Source organism: Zea mays, chromosome 6, assembly GCF_902167145.1.
Source record: "Zea mays cultivar B73 chromosome 6, Zm-B73-REFERENCE-NAM-5.0, whole genome shotgun sequence".
NCBI lineage: Eukaryota > Viridiplantae > Streptophyta > Magnoliopsida > Poales > Poaceae > Zea > Zea mays.
In genome coordinates, this window is record NC_050101.1 from 155,818,665 (window position 1) to 155,839,812 (window position 21,148).

The 21,148-nt window shown below is 53.3% G+C and overlaps 1 protein-coding gene across 1 annotated transcript; it reads right to left on the reverse strand.

The window, feature by feature from the left end:
- Positions 1 to 17,371: 17,371 nt before the first annotated feature.
- LOC100272555 (uncharacterized) lies at positions 17,372 to 20,629 on the reverse strand. Its single transcript, NM_001147022.1, has 2 exons — positions 20,331 to 20,629; positions 17,372 to 18,205 (listed from the first exon to the last, which is right to left on the reverse strand). The coding sequence occupies exons 1-2, from the start codon at positions 20,478 to 20,480 to the stop codon at positions 17,915 to 17,917; spliced, it is 441 nt and encodes a 146-aa protein (NP_001140494.1). The 5' UTR covers positions 20,481 to 20,629; the 3' UTR covers positions 17,372 to 17,914.
- Positions 20,630 to 21,148: the final 519 nt, after the last annotated feature.

The following is a 21,148-nucleotide window of genomic DNA, read 5'->3' on the forward strand; positions in this document are numbered from 1 at the left end:
CGAGTCCGAGGCCCTCATCGCCGACATGGAGAACCTCTCCAAAGAGGTGTCAGACGTGAAGCGACATGCTGGCAACTTCGAGCCAGCGGAGACGGTTAAGGCCGTCCCTCTCGACCCCAGCGGCGACGCCTCCAAGCAGATCCGGATCGGTTCCGGGCTCGACCCCAAATAGGAAGTAGTGCTCGTCGACTTTCTCCACGCAAACGCCGACGTTTTTGCGTGGAGTCCCTCGGACATGCCCGGCATACCGAGAGAAGTCGCCGAGCACTCGCTGGATATTCGGGCCGGGGCCCGACCCGTCAGGCAGCCTCTGCGCCGATTCGACGAGGAGAAGCGCAGAGTGATAGGCGAGGAGATTCACAAGCTGATGGCGGCAGGGTTTATCAAAGAGGTATTCCATCCCGAATGGCTTGCCAACCCTGTACTTGTGAGAAAGAAAGGGGGGAAATGGCGGATGTGTGTAGACTACACTGGTCTCAACAAAGCATGTCCGAAGGTTCCCTACCCTCTGCCTCGCATCGATCAAATCGTGGATTCCACTGCTGGGTGCGAAACCTTGTCGTTCCTCGATGCCTACTCAGGGTATCACCAAATCCGGATGAAAGAGTCCGACCAGCTCGCGACTTCTTTCATCACACCCTTCGGCATGTACTGCTATGTCACCATGCCGTTCGGTTTGAGAAATGTGGGCGCGACGTACCAGCGGTGCATGAACCACGTGTTCGGCGAACACATTGGTCGCACAGTCGAGGCCTACGTCGATGACATCGTAGTCAAGACGAGGAAGGTTTCCAACCTCCTCCCCGACCTTGAAGTGACATTCCGGTGTCTCAAGGCAAAAGGCATCAAGCTCAATCCCGAGAAGTGTGTCTTCGGGGTGCCCCGAGGCATGCTCTTGGGGTTCATCGTCTCCGAGCGGGGCATCGAAGCCAACCCAGAGAAGATCGCAGCCATCACTAACATGGGGCCCATCAAGGACTTAAAAGGCGTACAGAGGGTCATGGGATGTCTCGCGGCCCTGAGCCGGTTCATCTCACGCCTCGGCGAAAGGGGCCTGCCTCTGTATCGCCTCTTAAGGAAGGCCGAGAGCTTCACTTGGACACCCGAGGCCGAGGAAGCTCTCGGGAACCTGAAGGCGCTCCTTACAAAGGCGCCTATCTTGGTACCGCCAGCTGAAGGAGAAGCCCTCTTGGTCTACGTCGCCGCGACCACTCAGGTGGTTAGCGCCGCGATTGTGGTCGAGAGGCAAGAAGAGGGGCATGCATTGCCCGTTCAGAGGCCAGTTTACTTCGTCAGCGAGGTACTGTCCGAAACCAAGATCTGCTACCCACAAGTTCAGAAGCTACTGTATGCAGTGATCCTGACGAGGCGGAAGTTGCGACACTACTTCGAGTCTCACCTGGTAACTGTGGTGTCATCCTTCTCCCTGGGGGAGACCATCCAGTGCCGAGAAGCCTCGGGCAGAATTGCGAAGTGGGCGGTGGAAATCATGGGCGAGACCATCTCGTTCGTGCCTCGGAAGGCCATCAAGTCCCAGGTATTGGCGGACTTCGTAGCCGAATGGGTCGACACCCAACTACCGACGGCTCCGATCCAACCGGAGCTCTGGACCATGTTTTTTGACGGGTCGCTGATGAAGACGGGAGCCGGCGCGGGCCTGCTCTTCATCTCACCCCTCGGGAAACACCTACGCTACGTGCTACGCCTCCATTTCCCGGCGTCCAACAATGTGGCTGAGTACGAAGCTCTGATCAACGGATTGCGAATCGCCATCGAGCTAGGGGTCCGACGCCTCGACGCTCGCGGCGACTCGCAGCTCGTCATCGACCAAGTCATGAAGAACTCCCACTGTCGCGACCCGAAGATGGAGGCCTACTGCGATGAGGTTCGGCGCTTGGAAGACAAGTTCTACGGGCTCGAACTTAACCACATCGCTCGGCGCTACAACGAGACTGCGGACGAGCTGGCAAAAATAGCCTCGGGGCGAACGACGGTTCCCCCGGATGTCTTCTCCTGGGATCTACACCAACCCTCCGTCAGGATCAACGACGTGCCCGAGCCCGAGGTAACCTCGGCCCAGCCTGAGGTAACCTCGGCCCAGCCTGAGGTACCCTCGGCCCATCCCGAGGCGTCCTTGGTCCAGCCCGAGGTACCCTCGGCCCCCGAGGGCGAGGTGCTGCGCATCGAGGAGGAGCGGAACGGGGCCACACCCGACAGAGACTGGCAAACCCCGTACCTGCAATATCTTCGCCAAGGAGAGCTACCCCTCGACCAAGCCGAGGCTCGGCGGGTAGCGCGACGCGCCAAGTCGTTCGTCTTGCTGGGCGATGAGAAGGAGCTCTACCACCGCAGCCCCTCGGGCATCCTCCAGCGATGCATCTCCATCGCCGAAGGTCAGGAACTTCTGCAAGAGATACACTCGGGGGCTTGCGGCCATCACACAGCGCCTCGAGCCCTCGTCGGGAATGCTTTCCGGCAAGGCTTCTACTGGCCAACGGCGGTGGCCGACGCCACTAGAATTGTCCGCACCTGCGAAGGGTGTCAATTCTATGCGAAGCGGACCCACCTGCCCGCTCAGGCTCTGCAAACAATACCCATCACCTGGCCTTTTGCTGTATGGGGTCTGGACCTCGTCGGTCCCTTGCAGAAGGCGCCCGGGGGCTACACGCATCTGCTGGTCGCCGTCGACAAATTCTCCAAGTGGATCGAGGTCCGACCCCTGAACAACATCAGGTCCGAGCAGGCGGTGGCGTTCTTCACCAACATCATCCATCGCTTCGGGGTCCCGAACTCCATCATCACCGACAACGGCACCCAGTTCACCGGCAAAAAATTCTTGGATTTTTGCGAGGATCACCACATCCGGGTGGACTGGGCCGCCGTAGCTCATCCCATGTCGAATGGGCAAGTAGAGCGTGCCAACGGCATGATTCTACAGGGGCTCAAGCCTCGGATTTACAACGACCTCAACAAGTTCGGCAAGCGATGGATGAAGGAACTCCCCTCGGTGGTCTGGAGCCTGAGGACAACGCCGAGCCGAGCCACGGGTTTCACGCCGTTCTTCCTGGTCTATGGGGCCGAGGCCGTCTTGCCCACTGACCTGGAGTACGGCTCCCCGAGGACGAGGGCCTACAACGGTCAAAGCAACCAAGCTAGCCGAGAAGACTCGCTGGACCAGCTGGAAGAGGCTCGGGACAAGGCCTTACTACACTCGGCGCGGTACCAGCAGTCCCTGCGACGCTACCACGCCCGAGGGGTCCGGCCCCGAGACCTCCAGGTGGGCGACCTGGTGCTTCGGCTGCGGCAAGACGCCCGAGGGAGACACAAGCTCACGCCCCCCTGGGAGGGGCCATTCATCATCGCCAAAGTTCTGAAGCCCGGAACGTACAAGCTGGCCAACAGCCAAGGCGAGGTCTACGACAACGCTTGGAACATCCAACAGCTACGTCGCTTTTACCCTTAAGATGCTTTCAAGTTGTGCATATACCTCGCACCCACGCAAAGTTTAGTCAACAAGGAAGGGTCGGCCTCGCCTCGGCAAAGCCCGACCCTCCCTCGGGGGCTAAAAAGGGGGGAAACCCCCTCTGCGTCGAAATTTTCTCGAAAAAAGATCTCTTTCACCAGAATATCTTCCATGCTTTTTGACTACTTCGAAAAGTGGGTCCTGGAAACGACGGAGTGCGCGTAAGCAGCCAAGGCTGACCGAGCCGAGGGACTCCTACGCCTCCGGGATATGGATACCTCACTCATCACCTTCTGCGATAAGTAACTCGCGTTCGGATAAAGTGGCTCCGCGGATCGAACAAGTCTTTACGTTCGGAAGCCCTTCTGCCGAAGCGATCCTTCGAGCCTTCTCGACCGAGTCGGTGACAGGGCCTCATGGACGGGTGAAAGTACGCGTAAGCGGCAAGGCCGACCGAGCCAAGGGACTCCCACGCCTCCGGGATACGGATACCTCTATCATCGCCTTCCGCGAGAAGCAACTTTCGCTCGCACAAACATCCTTGTTACCGACAAAAAGTCCAGACACTCGAAACAAGAGGAAAAGAGACGCAGCTTTACAACGCAGCGAGGGTGTGTGTTCTGGCCTCGGCGGCCGCAGAAAGCACACGCTACAAGACAATCTGATCCTGCAGGCTCGGGTCTTCACGCTGGAAGGGAGCTGTAGCACCCTCCGCATCGACGACACCTTCAGCGAGGTCCGACCCAGCCTCGGACGGTGACGCGGTCCAGGGACTCCTCCGGGAATCCGGCCCGAGCAGGCGGCTCGGTCGGTCGCCCCTGGGGCCTCGACCGACCATCTCCCGAGGGCGCCAGCCCGACCTGAGGCCTCGGCCGATCAACTCCGACATCAGTCCCGCTAACGGATAACCCGGCTAGGCTCCGGCCAACCAGGTTCTCATCTTCGATCCAACTCCGCCTCTGTTCGTGCTGATATCGCTACCCCTGGCCTCGGCTCGTCGAAGAGCAGCCAAGGGGTCTCTTTAACTAAGCTAGAGGAGCCTCAGACAACAAGGCCGATCGAGCCGAGGGACTCCTACGCCTCCGGGATACGGATACCTCACTCGTCACCTTGACACGGGGCGACTCATGCTTGGTGAAGCGGTTCAGATAATCAACAGGCGAGTCTTAGTGCTCGAAAATGAGGAAAAAACATGGCTCCGTGCCAAAATTACATACAAGTTCAGGCCTCGACAGCCGTAATGAACAAAAAACCCTGGCATTCAGAGTGCCATTACAAACGGAACTCCGGTTCCCCCTCCGCAGGTACGAACAACCCCACTCCATGGGGGAAGGCCTGCGGAGCAACAGAAGACTGACGAGCAGCTCGCCGCCGCCCGCTCTGACTACGACGACAACGACCCCCGCTCCGGATGGTCGAGCTGCGGCAGCGCAGACCTCAGGATGGGCGCTGCTGCAATCTTGCCCTCGCCCACACCGACGCTCGAGGGGCGAGGACAAGTACGAAGAACCGGAGGCCCGAAGCGCGGATGGTGGCGGTGATCCCGTCGGTGACGGGGACTTCTCGAGCCGCCTCCGCCTCGGCACCGACGGCAGGGGCCATCGGCCCCCCGGCAGATCCCCACTCAAATCCTCCCGGGCGGGTGGGGCACCGACCTCCACGTGAAGGCGCCATCCCAGTGCAAAGGCAGGACCACCCCAGAACACGAACGCCGCTCTAGCAGCGTGCGACATCTAGGGTGGTCCTCCCGTGTACACGGCGCGGCAGCCGCCCTCCGACAGAAGGGGCCGTCGGGAGCCAAGCCAACGAACCCGACACGCTGGAGGTGACGACGCCTGCCGTCGACCAGCCCCGCGTTGTCGAAGTCAGGGCCGCCCGCAGGGCCAGTGAGCGCCCTCTTCCTCGAATACCGCGGGAGAGAATGGCCCACGGACCCGCGCGGGATGCAAAGCGCCGGCTCAGCCCGGCCCCCACCCCAGCGAGGATGATGAACATCCTTGAGGCTGAGGGTGGGACCAAGATCGCAGCCCGGCTTGCTCCCCCCCACCATCAAGCCGGAGGTCACCATCCTGGGTGACCGCCGGTGGAGGGGTGCAGCCGGGCTGGCTGATGAAAATCCTTGAAGCCGAACGATGGCTGAAAGGTACCAACTCCCACGGAGTTGCGTTCCTCCAATGATGAGGCGAAAAGACGGCGGGTTCCCCCCATCCGGGGGCTTGGAAGGTGGAAAGGCGCGGCGCATAAGGGAGCGAGGAGACATGGTCGCCTTACGAAAGGGGTCGCCCTCCTTTTAAAGGCAACTCTCCCTACGCGCGCCCCCAACCGTCACGGGCGGAGTCTCCTCCAACACGCTCCAAAGCCCTCCCCTACGGCGCGGGGGCTGGGTCCCGCATGTCATGCAGACCGGCTCCGAGCAGAAGAAGCCAAACCGCCGCGCGTGGGGCACGCAACCGCCCAGCGGTTACAAGCGATCCTCCACCTTTGCCCAGACCAACGGGCGAGAGAGGCGGGCAGCCATGCAGGCGGCATGCAACCGCGCCAAGTGGACGCGCTTCTCCGACTCCCAGCGCGCCTAGCCTGGAGGCCCAGGCCCACGCGTCACGCAACCGGCGCGCCGGATGCTGCATGCAAGCAACTGCACCGCCACTTGCGCCACCACCGCGCCTCTTCGGTTGCGGAACCAATACCGCGACTCGAGGCGACCAGGCACAAGACCCAGCAGCGCCAGCCTGACGCGACGGTCAATGCGGCCGAAAGTGGGCCGGCAGTAATGATGGTGGCAGACGCGTGGGAGCAGCGGGCACGTCGACAACCAAGCTCACGTCCCATCCGGGGGCAGCGAGAGAGCTCCCTCTCACGGTGTGAAGACAACGCGCCCGTGATCCGTTCCTCGAACGGCTCGCGCACGCCCAACGGCTGCCTCGCCAACTACTCGCCCCGTCGCATTAACTCCGCGGCTGGACAGGTGACGCTCCTGGCAGGAGCAACGGGCGACGCTTCGCCTTCGCCGAAACAACCGCACCAAAAAAGGTACGCCGCGTCGTTCGGTTTCGTATCCTTTTTCCCTTTTTTTCCTCTTTCTCTATCTCTTGCAACAGGGACCGGGAAAGGGGGATCCCCCGAAAGGGATCCTTCCCCGTGAAGGAACCAGGCTCCGAGCCTCCTTACGGATCAGGGGTTCGAAGGCTGGCCCCCGAAGGGTTCAACAGCCGCCTCAGATCGCGTGGGCCCTACACCCACTACTGGTCAGAGGTTCGAAGGCCGGCCCCCCGAAGGGTTCCACGGCCGCCTCAGGCTACTCGGGCTCCGTGCCCATTACTGATCAGGGGTTCGAAGGCTGGCCCCCGAAGGGTTCACAGTCGCCTCAGACGCCGAGCGAGGGATGACCAGGGGTACGTTCGATACATAACCGAGGCTCGAGCTACGCTCCCGAGGTACCCTAGGACATTTCCGAGACCAGCGGGAGCGATCTTGTAACGGAATCCCATCAGAGGGAGGCATCGAGCCCTCGGACCCCGTCGCCAGGGGACCGGGTCCGGCAGATCACCCGCAGGTACTTTTGGGCGTGCCTCTGGGCCCCTAGCCGACCCCTAACGAATGGGGCACGGACGTCCACTCAGATTACCCGCTTGCAGCTCACCGGAGACACCATGTTCGGCGCCCATCGAGGGTAACATGGCGCACTCCCCCCTCCTCCTTGCGGAAAGGCGACGTAGGGGCGTATGTAAAAAAGCCGGGTCTGTCCCTGATCGCCCTCTCGCTCTGTGCAGAGGCTCGGGGCCTGCTCTCGCAAACCCGGCTCCGGCCGAACCGTTGACAGCGTCAACATACCAGCCCGAGAACTTGGGCCCCGACCGTACACCCGGGCTACGGCCAGCTCGCATGAGGGAACAACCAGACCAGCCGAAGCATTACGCAAGGCATTAAGACCTCGAAGGAGTGAAATCACTCCTCCGAGGCCTCGGGGGCTACACCCGGCGGGTGCGCTCGCGCGCACCCACCGGAACCAAAAGCAACCGAGAAAGGCTGGTCCCCTTGCAAAAAAGTGCGACGAAAGCCTCCAAGCGAGTGCTAACACTCCCTTCGAGGCTCGGGGGCTACTGTCGGGGACCATAATTAGGGGTACCCTCAAGACGCCTAATTCTCAGCTGGTAACCCCCATCAGCATAAAGCTGCAGAGGCCTGATGGGTGCGATTAAGTCAGGGATCAGTCCATACGAGCGACTCAATCACTCCTCGCCCGAGCCTAGCCTCGGGCAAGGGCAGCCGACCCCGAAGGGGTTTCCGTCTCGCCCGAGGCCCCCCTTCAACGGCGGACACATCTCCGGCTCGCCCGAGGCCTTGCCTTCGCTGAGAAGCGACCCTGACTGAATCGCCGCACCGACCGGCCAAGTCGCAGGAGCATTTAACGCAAAGGAAACCAGGCCCTGCCAAAAGGCACCATAGGAAACTCCGCTCCGCCCGACCCAGGGCTCGGACTCGGGCTAAGCCCCGGAAGACGGCGAACTCCGCTCCGCCCGACCCAGGGCTCGGACTCGGGCTAAGCCCCGGAAGACGGCGAACTCCGCTCCGCCCGACCCCAGGGCTCGGACTCGGGCTAAGCCCCGGAAGACGGCGAACTCCGCTCCGCCCGACCAAGGGCTCAGACTCGGGCTAAGCCCCGGAAGACGGCGAACTCCGCTCCGCCCGACCAAGGGCTCGGACTCGGGCAAAGCCCCGGAAGATGGCGAACTCCGCTCCGCCCGACCCAGGGCTCGGACTCGGGCTAAGCCCCGGAAGACGGCGAACTCCGCTCCGCCCGACCAAGGGCTCGGACTCGGGCTAAGCCCCGGAAGACGGCGAACTCCGCTCCGCCCGACCAAGGGCTCGGACTCGGACTAAGCCCCGGAAGACGGCGAACTCCGCTCTGCCCGACCAAGGGCTCGGACTCGGGCTAAGCCCCGGAAGACGACGAACTCCGCCTCGCCCGACCCAGGGGCTCGGACTCGGCCTCTGCTGACGACCTCCGCCTCGCCCGACCCAGGGGCTCGGACTCGGCCTCTGCTGACGACCTCCGCCTCGCCCGACCCAGGGGCTCGGACTCGGCCTCTGCTGACGACCTCCGCCTCGCCCGACCCAGGGGCTCGGACTCGGTCTCTGCTGACGACCTCCGCCTCGCCCGACCCAGGGGCTCGGACTCGGCCTCGGCCATGGAAGACAGACTCGACCCCGGCTTCGGAGGAGCCTCCACGTCGCCCAACCTAGGGCACAGGCCAGCCACGTCGACAGGAAGCGCCATCATCACCCTACCCCGAGCCGACTCGGGTCGCAGAGAACACGACCTGTGTCCCATCTGGCTAGCTCCGCCAGATAGGCAATGATGGCGCCCCGCTAGCCCCGTGACGACGGCGGCTCTCAGCTCTCTTACGGAAGCAGGGTGACGTCAGCAAGGACACAACCGTTCCAACAGCTGTCCCTCCGCCAGGCTCCGTTGCTCCTCCGACTGCCACGACATCACGCCAGCAGGGTGCCAAGATCTCTCCGGCTGCCACATTGGCATGTACTTAGGGCACTAGCTCTCCCCCCGCTAGACACGTAGCACTCCGCTACACCCCATTGTACGCCTGGATCCTCTCCTTACGCCTATAAAAGGAAGGACCAGGGCCTTCTTAGAGAAGGTTGGCCGCGCGGGGACGAGGACGGGGACAGGCGCTCTCTTGGGGCCGCTCGCTTCCCTCACCCGCGTGGACGCTTGTAACCCCCTACTGCAAGCGCACCCGACCTGGGCGCGGGACGAAAACGAAGGCCGCGGGATTCCCACCTCTCTCGCCGGACTCCGGCCTCCTCGCTCCTTTCCCCCCTTCGCGCTCGCCCACGCGCTCGACCCATCTGGGCTGGGGCACGCAGCACACTCACTCGTCGGCTTAGGGACCCCCGGTCTCGAAACGCCGAAAATTTTACAAATCATTAGTCAAATTATTATTGTATCTTAATTATTTATGTGTAAAATAAAGAATAGACTACATTTCGAGTCGTGTGCGGATCATCCCTAGGTTAAAATAGAAATATGCGTTAAAATAGAAATATGGACCTACACAAGCGAAAATTTGAGTGAGTGCTGGTCCACGCATGGGTTAAAATCTTCAATTGTAGCTATACCTTTGTCGAGTTGGGTACCATCGGATTTGGGATCTATAGATTAAACTGTCATCCCTAATTGTATTTCTTGCTTCATATTTAATTACGGATAATTTAGACAAAATATTAGTGGATATCAGTCACGTATGTACTATATCCGAATTTAGGTATTCATACGTTACGGATACTGTATTTAAATCATAGTAAAAGTATATCCTCCAACTAAACAAATAGCTAGCTCATTAGCTATAAACACGGGAAGATGTAAAGACACTAAAGTTAATTTTACTAGTTCATTAGCTAGTTAGTTTCTCAGCTAATAAATTGTTAGCTGGGTTGAACTATTTAATGACGTAAAGCGATTGTTCTAATACTTATAAAAACAATATTAGATAGCTCCAACATTTATATTATTAGAACTTGTTTGGAACGAAGAAATATAAGGAAGGATAAGAAAAATATAAGAATAGAATAGAGTTAATAATGAAAAAAGAAACCTATAGGATTTGAAAACACGTTGATGTATATTCTGAGCTGTTTGAAACATGCATAGCAAGAGAGAGAGAGGGTGTGAGTAAAGATTCTTTTTTTCTTGAGTTGGAGTGGTGTTTTTTTTCTCTCTCTGTGTCGTGCACTACTGGTTTCTTTCCTTTTTGTTTTAGAATGGAACTCAAGTAGTCACCTTTCCTTCATTTGAAACGCTATCACGCGGTTCCTTTCTTTTGGGATTTACTATTTTAAAAATAACCTTCGCAGTTCTTGGATACATAGCAAGAATAAGGCTAGCTCCAGCAAAGGACTCTAAAGGGTTCTGTACCTTAAATATAGAGGATCAATTAGTTCTCTACGGTCTCCAGCAGCGTCATCTAAACGGTACTCTAAACTTAGAGGACGCTGCTGAATTCTCTATATATAGAGAGTTTCTCTATACGATTATCTATCCATTTGAATACTTTAAATAACCGGTTTAGCAGAACTAAAATATGTACAATACATTTGAGAGTATGACAAATATGCATGTAAAAAAATAAAAATAAAAAATATCTCTAATATAGATATTTGAGTATAGAGGACGTGATTTAGAGAACGTTGTTGGAGAGGAAGAAGATATAAAGGATGGAATCTTTTAGAGGAGACTGTAAAAGACGGATATAGAGGATGAATATAGAGGACGTTGCTGGAAACATCATAATATGTTTTAAATCGTTTTGTAATTTAAAGGATGCTGGCGATCCAGTCCGGAAACCCACATTTCTGCCGTCCATTGCCCGCAAATCCGCCGCCGGATACGGGGTCGGAGGACCGGCGGTGACCAGGGAGGCGGGGAACGACGGAGTCGGTTTCCGCTGTGGCATCCGGCATCCCGCATCCCTTGCACAGCTCTGCTGCTATCTGCCGCGGCGGACGCAGAGGATCCTATGCGATGGCGATCACGTGGCGGGGCCCTAGCACGGCCGTCCTTTCGAGGCGGTGCTGGGCCTGGGGCGCTGTCCCTGTCTGTCTGGCTGGCTGGCTCGCCTGCTCTCTCTCCTCTGACTCATCGCAAAATTTCTTTTCCTTTCCCTGGGTGTGCGTCGCCGTCGCGCCTCACCCACTGACCCACCCTGACCTCTTGGCACCGTCTCCGCGCGGCGGCCTCCGTCATGGTGCATCAACGGAGATCGGTGCGCCGTGCTTGGCAGGTGGCGCCGCGTCGTGCTGCTTGAGCTGCCACTACCCAGAACAAGCGCGGCTCGGAAGGGAAGTGGGGTTGGAGTAGGTAGGTGTTTTGGTTGGCCGCTGTGGATGTTCCCGGTCGATTCGTTTCTTTGCAAGCTGTACTAGTTAGTACCAATTCTTTGCGGCCCCGAATGGTTCTCGCATTCATGAGGGGTGAATGAAAATGAACGTGGTAGGTTTGGGCTTGATTGGCTAGGAGGGCCCGTGGCGGGTCAGGTGGTTGTTGCATTGCATTGCATGCAGACGGAAGAGTTCAGCAGATCACGGTTGGTGATCCGCCGGCCCAGGCGCCCACGCGGCCACGCCCAGACAGTAGTATATAAAGTGTCTGAACGGTTGGCAAGCAAGAGCAAGAGCACTGGTTGGTTTCGCCTCTTTCGTTTTTCTTTAATATAAAGTACTGTAGTAACTGCCCACACTCCGTACGAGTGTGTGTAATTGCACGGGTAAACCAGCTTTCTTTGCAAGTGCGCCACACTTTGTGCCTGGATTTCTCGCGTCCTCAAACGAAAAAAAAATGGCATCTCAGAAAGAAAAAAAGAAGGGAGCGCCACCACGGAGTGCCCACGCACCACGCTCATTGTCAACCGATGCGTAATTCGCATGGTCATGCCATTTACGTGAGCGGAGGGAAAGGTGGTTTCATGAAAGTATCGAATAATGGAAAACAAAAAGAAGGATGCCACCGAGGACCGACAGTCGAGAGAACTGGTACTGTTGCTCTTTTATAGATCTTTTATTAGTAGCTCCTAGGGGCGGACGTTCGAGTTATCCGAAATTTTCGGGTCAGGTAATTCGAGTATTTAAAATTTCGGGTTTTGAGAATCGATACCCGAAATACAACGGGTTTTACAATACCCGAAACTTCAGGTACCCGGGATTTCGGGTTCGGGTATTCCCGAACTACCCGAACTGTTGTCTTTATTTCATAAAACACATGCACTCTATTAAATTAGTATAAAAATAGTTTGAATAATGATATACATGAACATAAAAAACACAAGCAATCTACAATCACAAGTTATGCACAGTTATACATAGTTATAGATGCACAAATTAATAATTAAGAATGGCATGAGTACATGGCACATGAAAGTTCGGGTATTTCGGGTACCCGATTATGATACCCGAATTACCCGAAATGACTTCGGGTTTTGCAAGTTGCTACCGGAAATTCTTAAACCAAATTCGGGTTTCGGATATTTCGGATTCAGATTCGGGTATTCCGGGTCTGGGTTTTGGATTACGGTTTTTTTGCCCACCCCTATATGCTCGTCCGTGTGGACCACGGCCCGTCTTTTATGGTACCGGTACCCCGTGTTACCTACCGGTTAAAAGTCCATTCTAGCCTGATGATGTTTTTAGTAAATAATATTCTAAAATCCATTTTATATTAATTTAATAATATTTACTCGGTATTATAAATGTTACTACTTTTATCTGTAACTAACACACTTTAAAAACATTAAAATATATAGTGCTAGAACTAAGGTGTTGTTTGGTTTATATGTTTGTAATGTAATAGGTAACAAATAACGTTAAATAATGTTTGTTTAAGTCCAACCGTAATCGGATACCACACTATAAATTGATACCAGCCTATTCAAACTTGTTACCGTTGGTAATCGAATGCAAACCATTACCGTTACCATTTACGTTACATTTTGGGAACCAAACGGCACCTAAATCCTTTACGGAATGAAGAAAAAAAATAATACTCCTACCATAATACCATATGATTCCTGTCATGGTTCAATACGAATATACGGTACTGTGTGGGTGACGGATCGTTAGATCCGCTGCGCGGGCAGTAAAGAATGTTAATGTCCTCGGTCATAATAATGTTTGTCAGTGAGATAGTTTCTTTGTTTCAATTCAGGAACATGTAAAGTATTTTTTTTGTAGTTTTTAGATAATATCATAATTTATAATAATATCATAAGATATTTAGTTATATTCCTGAAAATTGTATTTTTTTCTAAAAAAACATGGCATTCTAATACAATAGTATTTTTTTAGTGTTTGGAACTGCCTCGCTCCTTGCTCTACAACTCTGCCCCATAAACAATTTTACCAAACATATTCGTCTCCACCATCACCACTACTAAAAACATACTCCTATGGATTTGAGGCCAACTGCACATATTTGGTGGAGCGATAAAATAGGTGCTCCATAAATCATTGTTTCATACCACTTTATGAAGTTGTGGGGAAATTAGCTACATTGCCACTGTTTACACAATCCCTCTCATGTGATCATGTCGTAGAAAAGAATCCTCTGCCCACTTCGCCTCGCACTGCCTACCGCCACCCAGGACCTCGCCGCCGCCTCCACGTCGCCGCCCAAGACATCGCCACCGGTCGAGAAGCTCCCCCATGTCGTGCCTCCTCCATGCTACGGGTGGCTCCCCCATCGCCTCGCCTCCTCCACGCCGGCGGCCAGCCCTCTCCTCATCATATGCTTCGATTTTTAAATTTTATAGTATAAAATTTGGAGTATAATATTTCTTAACGATTAGTTTGAGCCCTTAGCCAATTGTAGTTCGAAAATGAACAGAAATATAGTTTGGTCCTAATATGCTTCGATTTTTAAATTTTATAGTATAAAATCTAGAGTCTATTACCACCCTTAAGGACAACCGTCATGTCTGTTGTATATCTCGAAGATCTATTTCAAGCGCACACTTAGACTCTCTAGCAACTTACCCGTTGTATCTCATATCTCATCTCATATTGTAAACTTCACCTTATAAACAATACAATATATGGTATAAAACAGTGTTGTTCACCACCATATGCACAGTCTATTGGAGACAGCCTCAGTAAATAGGACATAACCTGGTTAGCAAGTGGCTATCAATCTCTGACAAGCGTCAACGTTGCCACAACACACAACACTAAAGTACTAGAGATCGACGACAACGCGGTTCCGCAAAGCTTCGTCTGGGGTCAACAATTGGCTCCAGATTGTCCCCAACCAAGCAAAAAATGCGCCGCCGAGCACTAAACGCCACCCTAACCCACATGGTCGATCCCAACAATGCAGAGGCACTGAAAGTCTGAAACCGTGTAGAGCACCTGGCTGCTGCATCCATATGTGAGGAGACAAAGAGCCGTAGCTTGCAGGTACCGACTGACCGGCCGACGTCGTTTTCCTTGGGTTTACTGTCTATTCCGCTCACTTTAGATAACGGAATAAACGTCATCTGGAGCTCAGACTTCATCAGAGCAAAATCGGCGAGAGAGAGAGAGAGAGAGAGAGAGAGAGAGAGAGAGAGAGAGAGAGAGAGAGAGAGAGAGAGAGAGAGAGAGAGAGAGAGAGAGAGAGAATTCGTGTGCGACGACCGTCCCTGCAACGAGCAGTTGGGCGACAGGATCAGGATCAAATGCGCAATCTTCAGCGGGGAAACACTCCCGAGCAGACGAGCAGGCCTCACACCGGCCTGCCCTAGACGGATGAACTCAGCCTCGACGACGGCCTGGCTCATCATCATAAGTTTCTGGCCGTCCAATCGGATAGCATGCCGAGCAGACCGGTGTGCCGTGGGCTTAGGTAGGCTCAAGGACTTTAGGGCCCGTCATCGGCTTCCTACGTGCTCGCTGCCCAAGATGGGCCACAAAGCGTATACCTTCGGATCGGCCCGTCAGCAAAGCGCACCCAGTCATCTAACCCTGCCGAAAAAAAACTCGACCTTTGCAAGAATCAAGATCGTGCCGTTTCCTGCTCCTACCCAACCCAAATCACATGAACGGAATAGCTAAGCGGTGGATCTCGTTACGGAGGTAGAGAAAGGCCACCAGCTTCACAATGGTAAATTGAAATGAAAACCCTGTTTGGTTCCGTGCAAGATTTGCTGCTATTGCAAGCCAATTGCAATTGGTCGATAAATTGCCGGCGCCGTGCGTACGTACGTGCAAGGAAACTGTCGCGTAGCCGTGCCGTCCCTCCATGGCAAAAATGTTCCGCACGTAGGGCCTGTTTGGTTCACTACCTCAGTTGCCACACTTTGCCTAACTTTTCTGCCTAAGGTTAGTTATTCAATTCGAACGACTAACCTTAGGCAAAGTGTGGCACATTTAGCCACAAACCAAACAGGCCTGTAGTGCTCCTCCAATCACGGCGCCCCCGACACCTGTTGACTTGGCTCCATTCCCTAGTTCGTCCCGGGATCCACACCGCACCGGCACGGCGGCACCGACGATGCTGGCTGGCTAGTGCTAGTGGCTACCCCCTATGGTTCGCTGCACCCAACCACTTTTACCGTACAGGGCCAACACTCCAACAGGCTACTCCACACTACCGTGGTGTGTCGTGTCCCCTGATCCCATGACACTGTACCATATCGTAGCCGTGAACTTCGCAGACAGCACGAGCTGGCGAGGGACACGAACGAACGTCACCAACCAACCAGCCGCCCCACAGCCTCCCATGTCGCAGGGCGGCGGCAGCAGCAGCCGTCCCTTTCGTCCCATGTTATAAGATTCACTTTTTATACTAATAACAGGGTGTTTGGTTCGAGGAATGATATAATCCATTATCTTCTCATTCCCTACTTTTTTGTTTAGTTTGTAGAATAAAATGAGTTGATACATCACCACCACATTCTTTATAGTTAGTTAGTACTAATATGTGGAATAAAGTTATTCCACCAAATTTGAGGAACAATCATATGATGCACCACTTTCATTTTGAATGGAGTGATTGCTCAATTCAAACACCCCATAAACCCCTATTTGGGGGAGTTTTATTTTAAAAATTACAAATTTATTTTAGCGTCTTCTATCTAAATAGGTCCAGCTCCACGAGCTCTAGCTTTAAACAAACTAAAACAAAAGGTCAATTTCATAACATTTTCGAAGCTTCTCAAAGGGTGCTTAAAAAATACTGTTTTTATACCTCTTATGAAGTTGCAAAAAATTATCCACCATAACATTAGTTACATGATCTATCGATTCATGTCTCTTTCTTCACTCTCTAATCATCGAAGGTAATTAAAAAACTTATACAGATTAATTGTATTACATAAGCTGAAATCTACGTACAAGCCAAATACTCTTGAAACTCGTCTTACCAATATGTTAAAGTTGTTTCATGATGAAGCTGGAGAACCGAAGCTGTAATTTTTGAAGTAAAGTCTTCCAAAACAGGGCCTAAAATGATTATTGTTCTTATTTTATAATATATTTTCCCTTTTAAAATAAATTTTCTCTTCACCAATACATCTTTATCTCTATTTTTCTCTCCTTATTTTCTATACATCATTTTTTTCTTTCATTTTCATTTTCCTATGTGTCATTCGCTTTAATGGTGCCTACTGTTGCAGACGACGTGTGGTCTGTTAATGTTCTTTTAAGATATGCGTACCACCAAAGGTTCAAGTTTGGTTCAATTAGATTCGGTTTTATACAAACGATATCCGGTAACACAAACACCTAAAGATACGTATCAGCTTCCTACTCATACACTGAGTGGAGTAGTGGCGGAGCCACCGCCACTAGGTATGTCATATATGCCCGTCATAACCTACGAGTACACCGACGCACATTGCTGGTTGTGGTTTGCCCCTACATCGGGCTGGCTAGGCTAGCTGCAGGTTGGGCCTCAGGTTTGTGGACCCAGCTAATACAAATTTCAAATGCTATTATTAGCATACAAATTTCGACTTCTCCGTACAAGAAAAAAAAATAAGCAGATAGGTAGAAAGGACCAACGACAATTTGGTCATCAACCATCTATTAGCTTGTTTTAGTTGAATTAGATATGCTAACAACGAATAGTATTTTGAGATATAATTAACAATTTGTTAGTCTATTAGATAATTTGTTGGTCTATTAGATGATCCGTTTTAAACCTCTTAATTAATTTAGTACTAACTATTACTCCAAACATTAACTATTTTATAGAACATGCCCCAAGAAACCGTAGAATCATTAACTTTAAAAAAAGAAACCGTAGAATCCACGCACCCACGCCCTGGCCTGGGCTGCGTGATTCCGTCCCATCGATAAATCATTGGCACGAGCGAAACCGCTAGCAGTGGGTAAAAAAAAAAAAGGAAAACGAAAGAGATCAGCACGGAGCGCGAGGCATCAGCTTAAAAGTACTAGTACACTAACCATTGCACATTTGACATTCCCATCCTCTTTTAGCACTGCACTATACTCTAGTATAGTAGTGGTACACCAATAGCACAATTCATTTCTTCATCTTACAAAAATGTGGGAAGAAAGGAAATACAAAGAAATAATTAATAAATCGACTTAGCCAGGAAAACTACGGCACTACGAACCGCTAGCTTTTACTATATATACAAACAGAGAGATTATTGGTGCGGTGGTGCCCCAGCCCACAGCCTGATCCCCTAGGGCTCACATTATACATTTTAACCCAGGGGGGAGTAGCTATGGTTTTTTTTATTATTTACCATATAAGAATGACAACAACACTGAAAATTAATGATTAATTAAACATATATCAAGCTAATCCGGCTGGTTCCGACGAGCGCTGCATCTGGGGTTAGTTCGTAGTTCTGCTCTTTTTTTTACCCCTCCTTTTTCTTCTTCTTGTTTTTGTTTCTTGCTGATCCATTAAATCACGATGCAGAGAAGCGGAGATCAGACGCGCTTCCTGGGCGGTGCGCCCGCGCCGGCCGCCCGCGCGGCCTTGGCGGCGGCGGCGGCGGCGCCCCGGCTCTTGCCCTTCTTCTTGGGGTGCGCGGAGCCTGGCGTGGACCGCGGGATGAACACGCCGGTGCCCTTGCTGCCGCACTGCAGCTGCTGCCACGCCGCCCTGGCGCTGTCGTCCCCGCCGTAGCTGGCGCCGTGGTGGTAGTGGTGGTACAGCGCGTAGGCCGGTGGCGCCAGCAGCGACGCCTGCGACGGCACATGGGCGCGCGACGCGAACCCCTGCAGATTTTTTTATTTAAAAAAAGTGTTTTGTTAGAGCCAATCCAATCAATCGAGGCCGTTAGCTGGCTGCTGGTGTCGACGCCGCCGCACATGATGTGATGCGATCGTGGCAAAGTTGTAGTTATAAAAACTGAAAAAAAAAGAGAAAAACAGTGGCAACCGAAGAAAGCTGTGGAAGCCGATCGGTGGCTGATAGCTGTAGTATGTGTGTAGGAGCAACTAGCTAGAATAGCATCAGTGGCCAGGCGGGAAGTAACCAGGGTTTACCTTACCGGTAATAAAAAAAACCAGACCTCACCGAGAAACGTGTTTTTCGGAATTCTCGATTTTTTTCGTTTTTCTCAAAAAAAATTCGGACAAAATTTAGACAAAAAAAGTTCAATTTAAACATAAAAATGTAGATTATTTATAGGTAATGGCTAAAAGAATCATATGGTAGCGTTTTAGACCTCTTCTTTGTAGCATAAATACATATCAGTAGGTTTGGACGAACTAAATTCAAAATCAATGAAAATTTCGGCCGATAAATAAAAAACCGGGTCCCACCGATAAACGTGATTTTCGGTTTTCTCGAAATTTTTTCGCCGAGAATTTTTTCCCTGGAAGTAACATGACACTCGTGACCACTTGCGTGCATGCAAAGATTTCCGCACCGGATCTTGCCACAGATCGAGCTGCCCGGCAGGAGAGGATTTAAAATAAACTGCTAATAATTACCGACACCGTTCAGCGCGTCTGATGGCAATGGCATCCATGATTATATATATATATATACTCGCTGCTGGCAAACAGCGACGCCCGGCACGGGTCGCATGCATAGGCATGATGGGTGGGAGGTGTTGTGTGCAAGCAACACTAATGGAAGGCTGCTCCAGGCCTCGAAGCAACATCGACCGCGCGCCACTCGACGACGATAGATATGCCATGCAAATGCAATATGCACCAAGTGAACAAGGCATGCTTAGCTTAGGCAGTTAAGCTGCAGCGAGGCGGGGCGGCTGCGGACAACAAAGCCCTTGCCCATGCCATGCGTGCTGCAGGGAAGGCGTACCTTGCAAGTTTCTACTTGAGGAACGGTAAGGAAAGGGACACTACTACTACTACTAGCAACGACAAGACAACGCCGCCTCGCCTGTGCACGTCACGGGCCTGGGCCGCTGGGGCCCGGCCGGTCGGGCTGGCGCGCGCTGTTCCATTCCATTTCCATCCACTAGACTCGATCGGGTGCGATCGAACTCGTCGACCGGTACGGTGTTCGTAGTAGTAGTAGACAGCGTAGCACTGTCTGCTACTGTACCCCACTGACACAACTACTATGTGGCGTGCACCCATGGCTATACACGGCCCACACAAACATTTTTTTCCCCTGCTTTTGCAAGTGTATATACGGGCATACGGCCGACGCCGGCCGGAGTTTCACATGAACGACCGGGAGATTCTCCCCACCAGATTCAGTTACTAGATTCCACACGATTTTCCAGCAGAGTTCGATCGGCGGCAGCTAGCATTCGTACTACCTCCAAAACGGTCGATTTCCCACCAAAAAAAAGGCTGATCAGAAAAATCGCTCGCTAAATTCAATCAGGACACCCGCACTTATTGCGAGTATAGCTCTACTACTCCCTCCGTACCCCCCCTGCCTTAATGCTTATCCTCCTAAAATTCTGCGCGTATGCCACATGCGCAAGTAGTGTGTCCTGTAGATACTCCACATGCGCGTGGTGTTCTGATGCCACGGTGAGCGAGGTCCCTAATACGATTTGGGCACTGCAAAGAGCTAGACCATGAATCCACGGAGATGTCATGTTTCTTCTCTTTGGTTGGTTGAGCTAGCTGTTCTTGGGCGGCGAACGGTCATGGCGTTTGCTAGCGGTTCTGTTCGGTGTGTCATGTGTGTGGTGGCGTGCGATTGCAGAGGACACCTGCTGGGGGTTGGGGCTCGTTTGCAACAACCAAACCAACTAGTAGTAGTTAGTAACTACCGAGAACCGAAGCTCCGAGGCCGCAACAGAAGCTATGGCTCGCCTGCAGGGCCTGGCCCACTGACGACGACCACACGTGCATGCCACATGCTTGAGCTTGACTGAAGGGGACGAGGGGATGGGAACGGAGCCTCGCTCACCTGGAGGGGCGCGGCGGCGGCGGCGGCGGCGGGGATGAACTGCGCGGCGGAGAAGTCCGCGCCCTCGTCGTCGTCGGTGATGAGCAGCGATATCCGCTTGCTGAGCTCGGCGAAGAACACGTCGTCGTCCAGCATCGTCTCCACCTCCATTATCTCGGCCTTCTTCACTGGCGCTGCGTGCTAAGGGCAGGCTCTCCGAATCTGTGCTGTGCTGCGCCTGCGCTGAGGCGGCGGCGGCGAGCTCGGAGAGCTGCGGCAGCAAATGGAGGAGAGAGAGGAGCAGAGCACGCAGCAGAGGCTTTGCTTGCGTTATGTCGCCGCCGTGGCCTCTGGCTGGCGCTTTAATAGCGAGGCCCCCTTTTCTGGTGTCACCAGTTCGAGGGCTGGGCGTGGGGCCCGGCACACTGCAGCTGGCCAATCCCAGCCCGGAAAGGTCGTGAGCCCACGAATGTGGGGCACGGTCTCCCTGCACATGCTCGCGATGCGCTCCGGCTCCGCTCTCGCCGCTGTGCAGTCAGTGCGCGCCCTCATCCCCGCCACCGCCACGGCACGGGACGAGGCCCCACCTGGCAGATAATAGTCTGTTTTCCCCCCTATTATATACGTACTGTATGTTATATACTCCTGTGTTGTTGACAAGTGAAGCGAGAGTTGAGTTGTGCCCAGAAACGGAAGGACGAGGCCGAGAGAGCTTCTAGCAGTTCCGGCGACTGAACCACCTATATGCATCCGTTCCGGGCCGACATGGCTGGATATGGCTGCCTGATGGTAAGCTGGTTGGTTAGATCAGACGACTTTAAGATGATGTTTGGTTCCGG